Genomic DNA, 14,053 nt, shown 5'->3' on the forward strand with positions numbered 1-14,053 from the left:
TGTTGTATTCAGCATTTCACTGTAAGATCTACACCTGTTGTATTCAGCATTTCACTGTGAGGTCTACTACACCTGTTGTATTCAGCATTTCACTGTGAGGTCTACTACACCTGTTGTATTCAGCATTTCACTGTGAGGTCTACTACACCTGTTGTATTCAACATTTCACTGTAAGGTCTACTACACCTGTTGTATTCAGCATTTCACTGTAAGGTCTACTACACCTGTTGTATTCAGCATTTCACTGTGAGGTCTTCTACACCTGTTGTATTCAGCATTTCACTGTAAGGTCTACTACACCTGTTGTATTCAGCATTTCACTGTAAGGTCTACTACACTTGTTGTATTCAGCATTTCACTGTGAGGTCTACTACACCTGTTGTATTCAGCATTTCACTGTGAGGTCTACTACACCTGTTGTATTCAGCATTTCACTGTGAGGTCTACTACACCTGTTGTATTCAGCATTTCACTGTGAGGTCTACTACACCTGTTGTATTCAGCATTTCACTGTGAGGTCTACTACACCTGTTGTATTCAGCATTTCACTGTAAGGTCTACTACACCTGTTGTATTCAGCATTTCACTGTAAGGTCTACTACACCTGTTGTATTCAGCATTTCACTGTAAGGTCTACTACACCTGTTGTATTCAGCATTTCACTGTGAGGTCTACTACACCTGTTGTATTCAGCATTTCACTGTAAGGTCTACACCTGTTGTATTCAGCATTTCACTGTGAGGTCTACTACACCTGTTGTATTCAGCATTTCACTGTAAGGTCTACTACACCTGTTGTATTCAGCATTTCACTGTGAGGTCTACTACACCTGTTGTATTCAGCATTTCACTGTGAGGTCTACTACACCTGTTGTATTCAGCATTTCACTGTGAGGTCTACTACACCTGTTGTATTCAGCATTTCACTGTGAGGTCTACTACACCTGTTGTATTCAGCATTTCACTGTAAGGTCTACTACACCTGTTGTATTCAGCATTTCACTGTGAGGTCTACTACACCTGTTGTATTCAGCATTTCACTGTAAGGTTTCTACACCTGTTGTATTCAGCATTTCACTGTGAGGTCTACTACACCTGTTGTATTCAGCATTTCACTGTGAGGTTTCTACACCTGTTGTATTCAGCATTTCACTGTGAGGTCTACTACACCTGTTGTATTCAGCATTTCACTGTGAGGTCTTCTACACCTGTTGTATTCAGCATTTCACTGTGAGGTCTACTACACCTGTTGTATTCAGCATTTCACTGTGAGGTCTACTACACCTGTTGTATTCAGCATTTCACTGTAAGGTCTACTACACCTGTTGTATTCAGCATTTCACTGTCAGGTCTACTACACCTGTTGTATTCAGCATTTCACTGTAAGGTCTACTACACCTGTTGTATTCAGCATTTCACTGTAAGGTCTACACCTGTTGTATTCAGCATTTCACTGTGAGGTCTACTACACCTGTTGTATTCAGCATTTCACTGTGAGGTCTACTACACCTGTTGTATTCAGCATTTCACTGTGAGGTCTACTACACCTGTTGTATTCAGCATTTCACTGTGAGGTCTACTACACCTGTTGTATTCAGCATTTCACTGTGAGGTCTACTACACCTGTTGTATTCAGCATTTCACTGTAAGGTCTACTACACCTGTTGTATTCAGCATTTCACTGTAAGGTCTACTACACCTGTTGTATTCAGCATTTCACTGTGAGGTCTACTACACCTGTTGTATTCAGCATTTCACTGTGAGGTCTACTACACCTGTTGTATTCAGCATTTCACTGTGAGGTCTACTACACCTGTTGTATTCAGCATTTCACTGTGAGGTCTACTACACCTGTTGTATTCAGCATTTCACTGTAAGGTCTACTACACCTGTTGTATTCAGCATTTCACTGTGAGGTCTACTACACCTGTTGTATTCAGCATTTCACTGTGAGGTCTACTACACCTGTTGTATTCAGCATTTCACTGTGAGGTCTACTACACCTGTTGTATTCAGCATTTCACTGTAAGGTTTCTACACCTGTTGTATTCAGCATTTCACTGTAAGGTCTACACCTGTTGTATTCAGCATTTCACTGTGAGGTCTACTACACCTGTTGTATTCAGCATTTCACTGTGAGGTCTACTACACCTGTTGTATTCAGCATTTCACTGTGAGGTCTACTACACCTGTTGTATTCAGCATTTCACTGTGAGGTCTACTACACCTGTTGTATTCAGCATTTCACTGTAAGGTCTACTACACCTGTTGTATTCAGCATTTCACTGTAAGGTCTACTACACCTGTTGTATTCAGCATTTCACTGTGAGGTCTACTACACCTGTTGTATTCAGCATTTCACTGTAAGGTCTACTACACCTGTTGTATTCAGCATTTCACTGTAAGGTCTACACCTGTTGTATTCAGCAGTTCACTGTAAGGTCTACTACACCTGTTGTATTCAGCATTTCACTGTAAGGTCTACTACACCTGTTGTATTCAGCATTTCACTGTAAGGTCTACTACACCTGTTGTATTCAGCATTTCACTGTAAGGTCTACTACACCTGTTGTATTCAGCATTTCACTGTGAGGTTTCTACACCTGTTGTATTCAGCATTTCACTGTGAGGTTTCTACACCTGTTGTATTCAGCATTTCACTGTGAGGTTTCTACACCTGTTGTATTCAGCATTTCACTGTGAGGTTTCTACACCTGTTGTATTCAGCATTTCACTGTGAGGTTTCTACACCTGTTGTATTCAGCATTTCACTGTGAGGTTTCTACACCTGTTGTATTCAGCATTTCACTGTGAGGTCTACTACACCTGTTGTATTCAGCATTTCACTGTAAGGTCTACTACACCTGTTGTATTCAGCATTTCACTGTAAGGTCTACTACACCTGTTGTATTCAGCATTTCACTGTGAGGTCTACTACACCTGTTGTATTCAGCATTTCACTGTAAGGTCTACACCTGTTGTATTCAGCATTTCACTGTAAGGTCTACTACACCTGTTGTATTCAGCATTTCACTGTGAGGTCTACTACACCTGTTGTATTCAGCATTTCACTGTAAGGTCTACTACACCTGTTGTATTCAGCATTTCACTGTGAGGTCTACTACACCTGTTGTATTCAGCATTTCACTGTGAGGTCTACTACACCTGTTGTATTCAGCATTTCACTGTAAGGTCTACTACACCTGTTGTATTCAGCATTTCACTGTGAGGTCTTCTACACCTGTTGTATTCAGCATTTCACTGTAAGATCTACACCTGTTGTATTCAGCATTTCACTGTGAGGTCTACTACACCTGTTGTATTCAGCATTTCACTGTAAGGTCTACTACACCTGTTGTATTCAGCATTTCACTGTGAGGTCTTCTACACCTGTTGTATTCAGCATTTCACTGTAAGGTCTACTACACCTGTTGTATTCAGCATTTCACTGTGAGGTTTCTACACCTGTTGTATTCAGCATTTCACTGTAAGGTCTACTACACCTGTTGTATTCAGCATTTCACTGTAAGGTCTACTACACTTGTTGTATTCAGCATTTCACTGTGAGGTCTACTACACCTGTTGTAGTCAGCATTTCACTGTGAGGTCTTCTACACCTGTTGTATTCAGCATTTCACTGTAAGGTCTACTACACCTGTTGTATTCAGCATTTCACTGTGAGGTCTTCTACACCTGTTGTATTCAGCATTTCACTGTAAGGTCTACTACACCTGTTGTATTCAGCATTTCACTGTAAGGTCTACTACACTTGTTGTATTCAGCATTTCACTGTGAGGTCTACTACACCTGTTGTAGTCAGCATTTCACTGTGAGGTCTTCTACACCTGTTGTATTCAGCATTTCACTGTAAGGTCTACTACACCTGTTGTATTCAGCATTTCACTGTAAGGTCTACTACACCTGTTGTATTCAGCATTTCACTGTGAGGTCTACTACACCTGTTGTATTCAGCATTTCACTGTGAGGTCTACTACACCTGTTGTATTCAGCATTTCACTGTGAGGTCTACTACACCTGTTGTATTCAGCATTTCACTGTAAGGTCTACACCTGTTGTATTCAGCATTTCACTGTAAGGTCTACTACACCTGTTGTATTCAGCATTTCACTGTAAGGTCTACTACACCTGTTGTATTCAGCATTTCACTGTGAGGTCTACTACACCTGTTGTATTCAGCATTTCACTGTGAGGTCTACTACACCTGTTGTATTCAGCATTTCACTGTGAGGTCTACTACACCTGTTGTATTCAGCATTTCACTGTAAGGTCTACTACACCTGTTGTATTCAGCATTTCACTGTAAGGTCTACTACACCTGTTGTATTCAGCATTTCACTGTAAGGTCTACTACACCTGTTGTATTCAGCATTTCACTGTAAGGTCTACTACACCTGTTGTATTCAGCATTTCACTGTGAGGTCTACTACACCTGTTGTATTCAGCATTTCACTGTGAGGTCTACTACACCTGTTGTATTCAGCATTTCACTGTAAGGTTTCTACACCTGTTGTATTCAGCATTTCACTGTGAGGTTTCTACACCTGTTGTATTCAGCATTTCACTGTGAGGTTTCTACACCTGTTGTATTCAGCATTTCACTGTGAGGTTTCTACACCTGTTGTATTCAGCATTTCACTGTGAGGTCTACTACACCTGTTGTATTCAGCATTTCACTGTGAGGTCTACTACACCTGTTGTATTCAGCATTTCACTGTGAGGTCTACTACACCTGTTGTATTCAGCATTTCACTGTGAGGTTTCTACACCTGTTGTATTCAGCATTTCACTGTGAGGTCTACTACACCTGTTGTATTCAGCATTTCACTGTGAGGTTTCTACACCTGTTGTATTCAGCATTTCACTGTAAGGTCTACACCTGTTGTATTCAGCATTTCACTGTAAGGTCTACTACACCTGTTGTATTCAGCATTTCACTGTAAGGTCTACTACACCTGTTGTATTCAGCATTTCACTGTAAGGTCTACTACACCTGTTGTATTCAGCATTTCACTGTGAGGTCTACTACACCTGTTGTATTCAGCATTTCACTGTGAGGTCTACTACACCTGTTGTATTCAGCATTTCACTGTAAGGTCTACTACACCTGTTGTATTCAGCATTTCACTGTGAGGTCTACTACACCTGTTGTATTCAGCATTTCACTGTGAGGTCTACTACACCTGTTGTATTCAGCATTTCACTGTGAGGTCTACTACACCTGTTGTATTCAGCATTTCACTGTAAGGTCTACTACACCTGTTGTATTCAGCATTTCACTGTGAGGTCTACTACACCTGTTGTATTCAGCATTTCACTGTGAGGTCTACTACACCTGTTGTATTCAGCATTTCACTGTGAGGTCTACTACACCTGTTGTATTCAGCACATGTGACAAATAACATTTGATTTTAACCAGTATTCCTCTAACGGTCAAACAACAGGGTCCTGTTCATTAGTGCACAATGTAGAAAAATGTTTTGAAACAGAAAACAAAAATGTGCATTCGTAATTGGACAAAAAGAGGTATTCCCCTCCCAGTTTCAGAACATATTCTTCCTTTTGGTGCCTAATGAACACGACCCAGGGGTATGTGTTGGTACTAACCGGCTGTGTTCAGTGACGACCTCTGGTCTCCGTGGATCCAGGAACATCTTGGGGAGAGACAAGATGGCCCCTGATGGTAGCCCCACTGAGAAACAAATAGCAAAATGAATTACGATACAGGTAGTGCTGAAAGAGGGCATTAAATCCACTAAACTGGTACGTGACACCATTGTAAAATCTGCATAACTAAAGGTTTAGCAACAACAGCAAAAAATGTAACCATGAAAATCAATAACAAATACTTCTTAGTATCCTTGGTTATTGTTTAGGCACCGTTTTTCAATCTCTTTATTATTTTAAATATTTAAAAAGTACTGACTCAGGAGGTCTCAGGGAGCAACATTTAGCCACCCACAAAAACACCCACCCACCCATCCACAGAAATACCCACCCACCCACCCACCCACCCACCCATCCACAAAAACACCCACCCACCCATCCACAGAAATACCCACCCACCCACCCACCCATCCACAAAAACACCCACCCACCCATCCACAGAAATACCCACCCACCCACCCACCCATCCACAAAAACACCCACCCACCCATCCACAGAAATACCCACACACCCATCCACAGAAATACCCACCCACAAAAACACCCACCCACCCATCCACAAAAACACCCACCCACCCATCCACAGAAATACCCACCCACAAAAACACCCACCCACCCACAAAAACACCCACCCACCCATCCCTCCCTCCCACCAACTCATCCCTCCCTCCCTCCCTCCCTCCCTCCCTCCCTCCCACCCCTCCCCTCCCATCCTCCCATCCCTCCCTCCCACCAACTCATCCCTCCCTCCCCTCCCCTCCCATCCCTCCCTCCCTCCCCTCCCCTCCCATCCCTCCCTCCCACCAACTCATCCCTCCCTCCCTCCCTCCCACCCATACCTCCCCTCCCCTCCCATCCCTCCCTCCCATCCATCCCTCCCTCCCACCAACTCATCCCTCCCTCCCTCCCATCCCATCCCTCCCTCCCATCCCATCCCTCCCTCCCTCCCACCCATACTGACCCAGGAGATGTCTGGAGGTGATGCCCTTCTCAGTGAGCGTAGCCTCCATGGTGGTGATGGGAGAGGGGAAGATGTAGGTTTGCTGTAGGACCTGGGGCAGGTGGGGTCTGTCCAGACTACTGAACACTGTGCTGTTATACAGCTCTGTCCCTTCAAACAGCTCCAGCACACTGAACTCATTACGCCTGGACTTGGTGTTCCAGTACTCATACTGTGGAGAGGGAGGGACAGAGGGAGAGAGAGAGGGACAGAGGGAGAGAGAGAGGGACAGAGGGAGAGAGAGAGGGACAGAGAGAGGGACAGAGAGAGGGACAGAGAGAGAGAGAGAGAGGGACAGAGAGAGGGACAGAGAGAGGGACAGAGAGAGGGACAGAGAGAGGGACAGAGAGAGGGACAGAGGGAGAGAGAGGGACAGAGAGAGGGACAGAGAGAGGGACAGAGGGAGGGACAGAGGGAGAGAGAGAAAATGTTTAGGGTTTCTCAATAGCTGGAAGACAGTAGTTCATTAACCTTTTCCCTCACCATAGAAATCATCTTTGTAACACTTGTGACCGTAACAACTGCTGCTACTCCTACTACAAATGCTACTACTGATAATACTACTACTACCACCACTACTGATAATACTACTACTACCACCACTACTGGTAATACTACTACCACCACCACCACTACTGATAATACTACTACCACCACCACTACTGATAATACTACTACCACCACCACTACTGGTAATACTACCACCACCACCACTACTGATAATACTAATACCACTACTGATAATACTACTACTACCACCACCACTACTGATAATACTACTACTACTGATACTACTACTACCACCACTACTGATAATACTACTACCACCACCACCACTACTGATAATACTACTACCACCACTACTACTGATAATACTACTACTACCACCACTACTACTGATAATACTACTACTACCACCACTACTGGTAATACTACTACCACCACCACCACTACTGATAATACTACTACTACCACCACTACTGATAATACTACTACCACCACTACTACTGATAATACTACTACTACCACCACTACTGATAATACTACTACTACCACCACTACTACTGATAATACTACTACTACCACCACTACTGGTAATACTACTACCACCACCACCACTACTGATAATACTACTACCACCACCACTACTGATAATACTACTACCACCACCACTACTGATAATACTACTACCACCACCACTACTGATAATACTACTACCACCACTACTGATAATACTACTACTACCACTACTGATAATACTACTACTACCACTACTGATAATACTACTACTACTGATAATACTACTACTACTGATAATACTACCACCACCACTACTACTGATATTACAAATACTATTACCACCACTACTGATATTACTACTACTACCACCACTACTGATAATACTACTACTACCACCACTACTGATAATACTACCACTGCTACTACTACTGATAATACTACTACTACTACTGATAATACTAATACTACTGATAATACTACTACTACCACCACTGATAATACTACTACTACTACTACTAATAGCACTGCTACTACTACTGATAGTACTGCTGAGAATACTACTACCACCACTACTGAGAATACTACTACTACTGAGAATACTACTGATAATAGTACTGCTACTGCTCCTACTACTGATAGTACTGCTGAGAATACTACTACTACTGCTGAGAATACTACTACTGATAGTAGTACTACTACTGCGAATACTTCTGCTACAAATACTGCTGCTACTACTACTCACCACAACCCAGTTCTCAGAGTGGACAAAGTGGACGGGCCCCCTGGCCTTTCTCTGGACGGCTTCATGGATGATGCGTCCGGTCACACCATCGACCAGGAACACGCCCACAAAGGCCCGCTCAGGGTGGGTGTCTGTACTCTCCGTCACCACTGCCAGCAGGTTAGGGTTTAGGTACTGTGGTAAAAAAAAAAAGTGACTGTTATTCAGGTCTTCACACAAAAATCACAATTTTTCTTATTTCCAACAAGTTTGTATGTGCACTTGTTGCTCCTGAACAATTATTAAAAGTTAAACTTTTGGGTCAGAGTTTGCAGATATTACCCGCTGAAAATGCTTTTTAGTCCAGGACTAGTCTAAATCTGGATCTGGGAAACCAGCCCTTAATAGTTTGAGTGTAGACCCTTTAAGCCTTTCTTAAAGTATATGCGTCGCAACCCAATTGACGTGTTAATAGTGGGTCGTGACACGTCAGAGTTAATGTATAACTATTTAATTAATTACTGGAATTGATTTGGCCACGTGTGCAACTGCACTCCGCGACCTACACGCTTCAGAGCTGTGGTTCAGCAGCATATGATGTGCTGTCAGCCACTGACTTGTCATTCCCACTCGCCATCACTTACAAGCTGTCATCAAATGAACTCAAACTAGCCACAAGTTCTGAGTGAGCTCAAATCGTCATGAAAACGCAAATACAGCGATGAGTTTCTCTCTCTTGGGTTTTGTACAAACTTTGAGAAATAACAAGGATCGCCCGCAATGTGTTTTGTGCGGTGAAGTGCTGACCACACCGCTGGCCGTCGCAAAAATAAAATGTACACATACATGTTATTCAATCATTGCACCCACACTGCTCGCGGGCGTCTGCGTGGCCAGGTCTCTAAAATAGAAATGAGTTCTATTTGTGACGCTCAACACGCTGCAAGTCCCGCCTCTCCCATCTCCTCATTGGTTTTTAGGAGCATATACCCATGTGGGTGATTGAAAGATGAACTGATGTCCACACTCCAGTCCAGTTGGTGGTGGTAGTGCACCTTAAAGTTGATTGCCAACCGCCATTTAAAGTCCAAAGAAGAAAAATAAAGCCTTAAGGAAGGAGGAGAGATGAGAAACAAATTCGGTTGACCGTTTTATGTGTGGATTAATTGTCGGAGTAGAGGACCTTGTGCATTTCAGGTAAAATAACAAATCAACGTTTATATACCAGGACAAATTAGCTAGCAACAACAAGCTAGCTAGATAGCTAGCTAAATTGCCATAAATGTTTAATGCTTTTCGACCTGTTCCCCAAATTAATATAATTGGTTAAGAGTTTGTTTTGATATTTCAACCTGCGTGTCCTGATCGCTTCTGGTGTGGGTGAACCGCACGACCGGATTGGTCAGCATGCTAGAAATGAGTCTCTCAAAACGAACAAATTAAAAACCGACCCGTCCTGACCAAAACATCCACAGCATGACGGTAAACCCAAGGAGCTCTGTCAGAACAGGGCAGAATGCTTCAGGAAACAGTGCTTCGACAGTGGACGAGTAAGTCAGCTAGCGAGGCATTGTTGTCATTTTATAACAGGTGATGATTAGCAGAAATAAGGGAGTACTCTCTCTCTCATAGTAGTAGATTAGTTCTTACAAACAATCCCCTCGTACACAGCTAATAACTAGCTAGCTAATGTTAGCCAAAGCAAGCTAGCAAGATACTGATAGTGCAATACAGATGGAGAATCAAAATGGATCACACCTACTGTACACATCTTACTGTATAAATTACTGTACATCTTACTGTATAAATTACTGTTGGAAACAAGTCTAGGTTGGAACTGTTGCTGTTAAAATACAAGTAATTTTTTAAAATTCTGAATACAATTATTTAACACGTCACACAGATTTAGACCAAGACAGATCAACCGACCGACCAAGACAAACCGACCATGACAGACAGACCGACCATGACAGACAGACCATGACAGACAGAGAGACATATCTGTGTGATTTGATCAGTCAGTTTATTCCAGTTCAGAATGAATTAATGTGAATTAATTTTAGCAGCAACAGTTCCAACCTAGACAGATATGTAAGACTGTTTTTAATCATTTATATGTATATCTCATTATTTGTTGTTGTCTATACTGCATTTGTTTCAGGCATAAGGACAATGAAATGCACCGATATTTACGTATAGTTGCATGTTTTCAAAAACTTGGGTGCCAGGAAAAACAGACTTTCTCATTTGGGTCCCAGGCTGTAGAGGTTGAAGAACCCTTGCTGTAGTCTACAGTCGTGGCCAAAAGTTTTGAGAATGACACAAATATAAATTTTCTGCTGCCTCAGTTTGTATGATGGCAATTTGTATATGCTCCAGAATGTTATCAAGAGTGATCAGATGAATTGAAAATAATTGCAAAGTCCCTCTCTGCCATGCAAATGAACTGAATCCCCCAAAAAACATTTCCACTGCATTTCAGCCCTGCCACAAAAGGACCAGCTGACATCATGTCAGGGATTCTCTCGTTAACACAGGTGTGAGTGTTGACGAGGACAAGGCTGGAGATCACTCTGTCATGCTGATTGAGTTCAAATAACAGACTGGAAGCTTCAAAAGGAGGGTGGTGCTTGGAATCATTGTTCTTCCTCTGTCAACCATGGTTACCTGCAAGGAAACACATGCCGTCATCATTGCTTTGCACAAAAAGGGCTTCACAGGCAAGGATATTGCTGCCAGTAAGATTGCACCTAAATCAACCATATCGGATCATCAAGAACTTCAAGGAGAGCGGTTCAATTGTTGTGAAGAAGGCTTCAGGGCGTCCAAGAAAGTCCAGCAAGCACCAGGACCATCTCCTAAAGTTGATTCAGCTGCGGGATCGGGGCACCACCAGTACAGAGCTTGCTCAGGAATGGCAGCAGGCAGGTGTGCAGAGTGCATCTGTACGCACAATAAGGCGAAGACTTTTGGAGGATGGCCTGATGTCACGAAAGGCAGCAAAGAAGCCACTTCTCTCCAGGAAAAACATCAGGGACAGACTGATATTCTGCAAAAGGTACAGGGATTGGACTGCTGAGGACTGGGGTAAAGTCATTTTCTCTGATGAATCCCCTTTCCGATTGTTTGGGGCATCCGGAAAAAAGCTTGTCCAGAGAAGACAAGGTGAGCGCTACCATCAGTCCTGTGTCATGCCAACAGTAAAGCATCCTGAGACCATTCATGTGGGGTTGCTTCTCAGCCAAGGGAGTGTGCTCACTCACAATTTTGCCTAAGAACACAGCCATGAATAAAGAATGGTACCAACACATCCTCCGAGAGCAACTTCTCCCAACCATCCAGGAACAGTTTGGTGACAAACAATGCCTTTTCCAGCATGAAGGAGCACCTTGCCATAAGGCAAAAGTGATAACTAAGTGGCTCGGGGAACAAAACATCGATATTTTGGGTCCATGGCCAGGAAACTCCCCAGACCTTAATCCCATTGAGAACTTGTGGTCAATCCTCAAGAGGCAGGTGGACACACAAAAACCTACAAATTCTGACATAATCCAAGCATTAATTATGCAAGAATGGGCTGCCATCAGTCAGGATGTGGCCCAGAAGTTAATTGACAGCATGCCAGGGCGGATTGCAGAGGTCTTGTAAAAGAAGGATCAACTTCATGTAATTGTCAATAAAAGCCTTTGACACTTATGAAATGCTTGTAATTATACTTCAGTATTCCATAGTAACATCTGACAAAAATATCTAAAGACACTGAAACAGCAAACTTTGTGAAAATGTATATTTGTGTCATTCTCAAAACTTTTGGCCACAACTATACTGTCCTACCACCTAGAGAAATGTTTACCTTGTAGTGAACACTGTCCTACCACCTAGAGCAGTGTTTACCTTGTAGTGAACACTGTCCTACCACCTAGAGCAGTGTTTACCTTGTAGAGAACACTGTCCTACCACCTAGAGCAGTGTTTACCTTGTAGCGAACACTGTCCTACCACCTAGAGCAGTGTTTACCTTGTAGAGAACACTGTCCTACCACCTAGAGCAGTGTTTACCTTGTAGAGAACACTGTCCTACCACCTAGAGCAGTGTTTACCTTGTAGAGAACACTGTCCTACCACCTAGAGCAGTGTTTACCTTGTAGAGAACACTGTCCTACCACCTAGAGCAGTGTTTACCTTGTAGAGAACACTGTCCTACCACCTAGAGCAGTGTTTACCTTGTAGAGAACACTGTCCTACCACCTAGAGCAGTGTTTACCTTGTAGCGAACCCTGTCCTACCACCTAGAGCAGTGTTTACCTTGTAGAGAACACTGTCCTACCACCTAGAGCAGTGTTTACCTTGTAGAGAACACTGTCCTACCACCTAGAGCAGTGTTTACCTTGTAGCGAACACTGTCCTACCACCTAGAGAGAGCAAGTCTGTTTCCCTTATAGAGAGACACCCTTCCTAACCTATACCTGACTAGCAGTGTTTACCTTGTAGCGAACACTGTCTTACCACCTAGAGCAGTGTTTACCTTGTAGCGAACACTGTCCTACTACCTAGAGCAGTGTTTACCTTGTAGAGAACACTGTCCTACTACCTAGAGCAGTGTTTACCTTGTAGTGAACACTGTCCTACTACCTAGAGCAGTGTTTACCTTGTAGAGAACACTGTCCTACTACCTAGAGCAGTGTTTACCTTGTAGCGAACACTGTCTTACCACCTAGGAGCAGTGTTTCCTTGTAGCGAACACTGTCTACCACCTAGAGCGTGTTTACCTTGTAGCGAAACACTGTCCTACCACCTAGAGCATGGTTTACCTTTAGCGAACCCTGTCCTACCACCTAGAGCAGTGTTTACCTTGTAGAGAACACTGTCTTACCACCTAGAGCAGTTTTACTGTAGAAACACTGTCCTACCACCTAGAGCAGTGTTTACCTGTAGAAACACCTGTCCTACTACCACCTAGAGCAGTGTTTACCTTGTAGCGAACACTGTCCTACCACCTAGAGCAGTGTTTACCTTGTAGAGAACCCTGTCCTACCACCTAGAGCAGTGTTTACCTTGTAGAGAACCCTGTCCTACCACCTAGAGCAGTGTTTACCTTGTAGAGAACACTGCGGTCTCCCATCACTCTGCCCTGAGAGTGGACATGCTCGTTGGGCCTCTTCCCTTTGACAGCTACTATCTTCTGGACCTCTGTAGGTAGGACCACCTCCCAGATCCGCTCTGTGGACAGGTCCTGGAGGAACACACACACACTCTCAATGTCACATCCATGCATACACAAATGAATGTCGCGTGCACACACACACACACACACACACACACACACACACACACACACACACACACACACACACACACACACACACACACACACACACAGTGTTAAGTCACCTTGCGCAGCCTGAATCCAGACAGGTTTCCCTGATCTGAATGGATCAGGTAGAAGAAGATAGAGGAGGCCATCTCCTGGAGCTGCTGCAGGACGTTCTTAGTGGAGGGGAAGGCTGTCACCTGAAGGGAGGGAGGGAAGGCATATAAAAGGCAGAAGAAGTCAACACTAACAGGTACTTTACAAAATAAAGGCGCAAATCTTTCCCACAATGCAGCATAATGTTTTATTTCACATCATT

At 43.4% G+C, this 14,053-nt stretch overlaps 1 protein-coding gene across 1 annotated transcript in view; it reads right to left on the bottom strand.

Annotated features, from left to right (window-relative positions):
* Positions 1-14,053, bottom strand: part of LOC120061514 (ER membrane protein complex subunit 1-like) — a 36,123-nt gene that overhangs the window by 5,264 nt on the left and 16,806 nt on the right. The window contains exons 16-20 of the mRNA XM_039011406.1: positions 13,815-13,934; positions 13,519-13,656; positions 8,446-8,619; positions 6,645-6,855; positions 5,625-5,709 (exon numbers count right to left, since the gene is read on the bottom strand). Of these exons, the coding sequence (XP_038867334.1) occupies positions 5,625-5,709; positions 6,645-6,855; positions 8,446-8,619; positions 13,519-13,656; positions 13,815-13,934 (728 nt within the window). The remainder of the gene's footprint in view (positions 1-5,624; positions 5,710-6,644; positions 6,856-8,445; positions 8,620-13,518; positions 13,657-13,814; positions 13,935-14,053) is intronic.

Source organism: Salvelinus namaycush, chromosome 16, assembly GCF_016432855.1.
Source record: "Salvelinus namaycush isolate Seneca chromosome 16, SaNama_1.0, whole genome shotgun sequence".
Classification (NCBI taxonomy): Eukaryota; Metazoa; Chordata; class Actinopteri; order Salmoniformes; family Salmonidae; genus Salvelinus; species Salvelinus namaycush.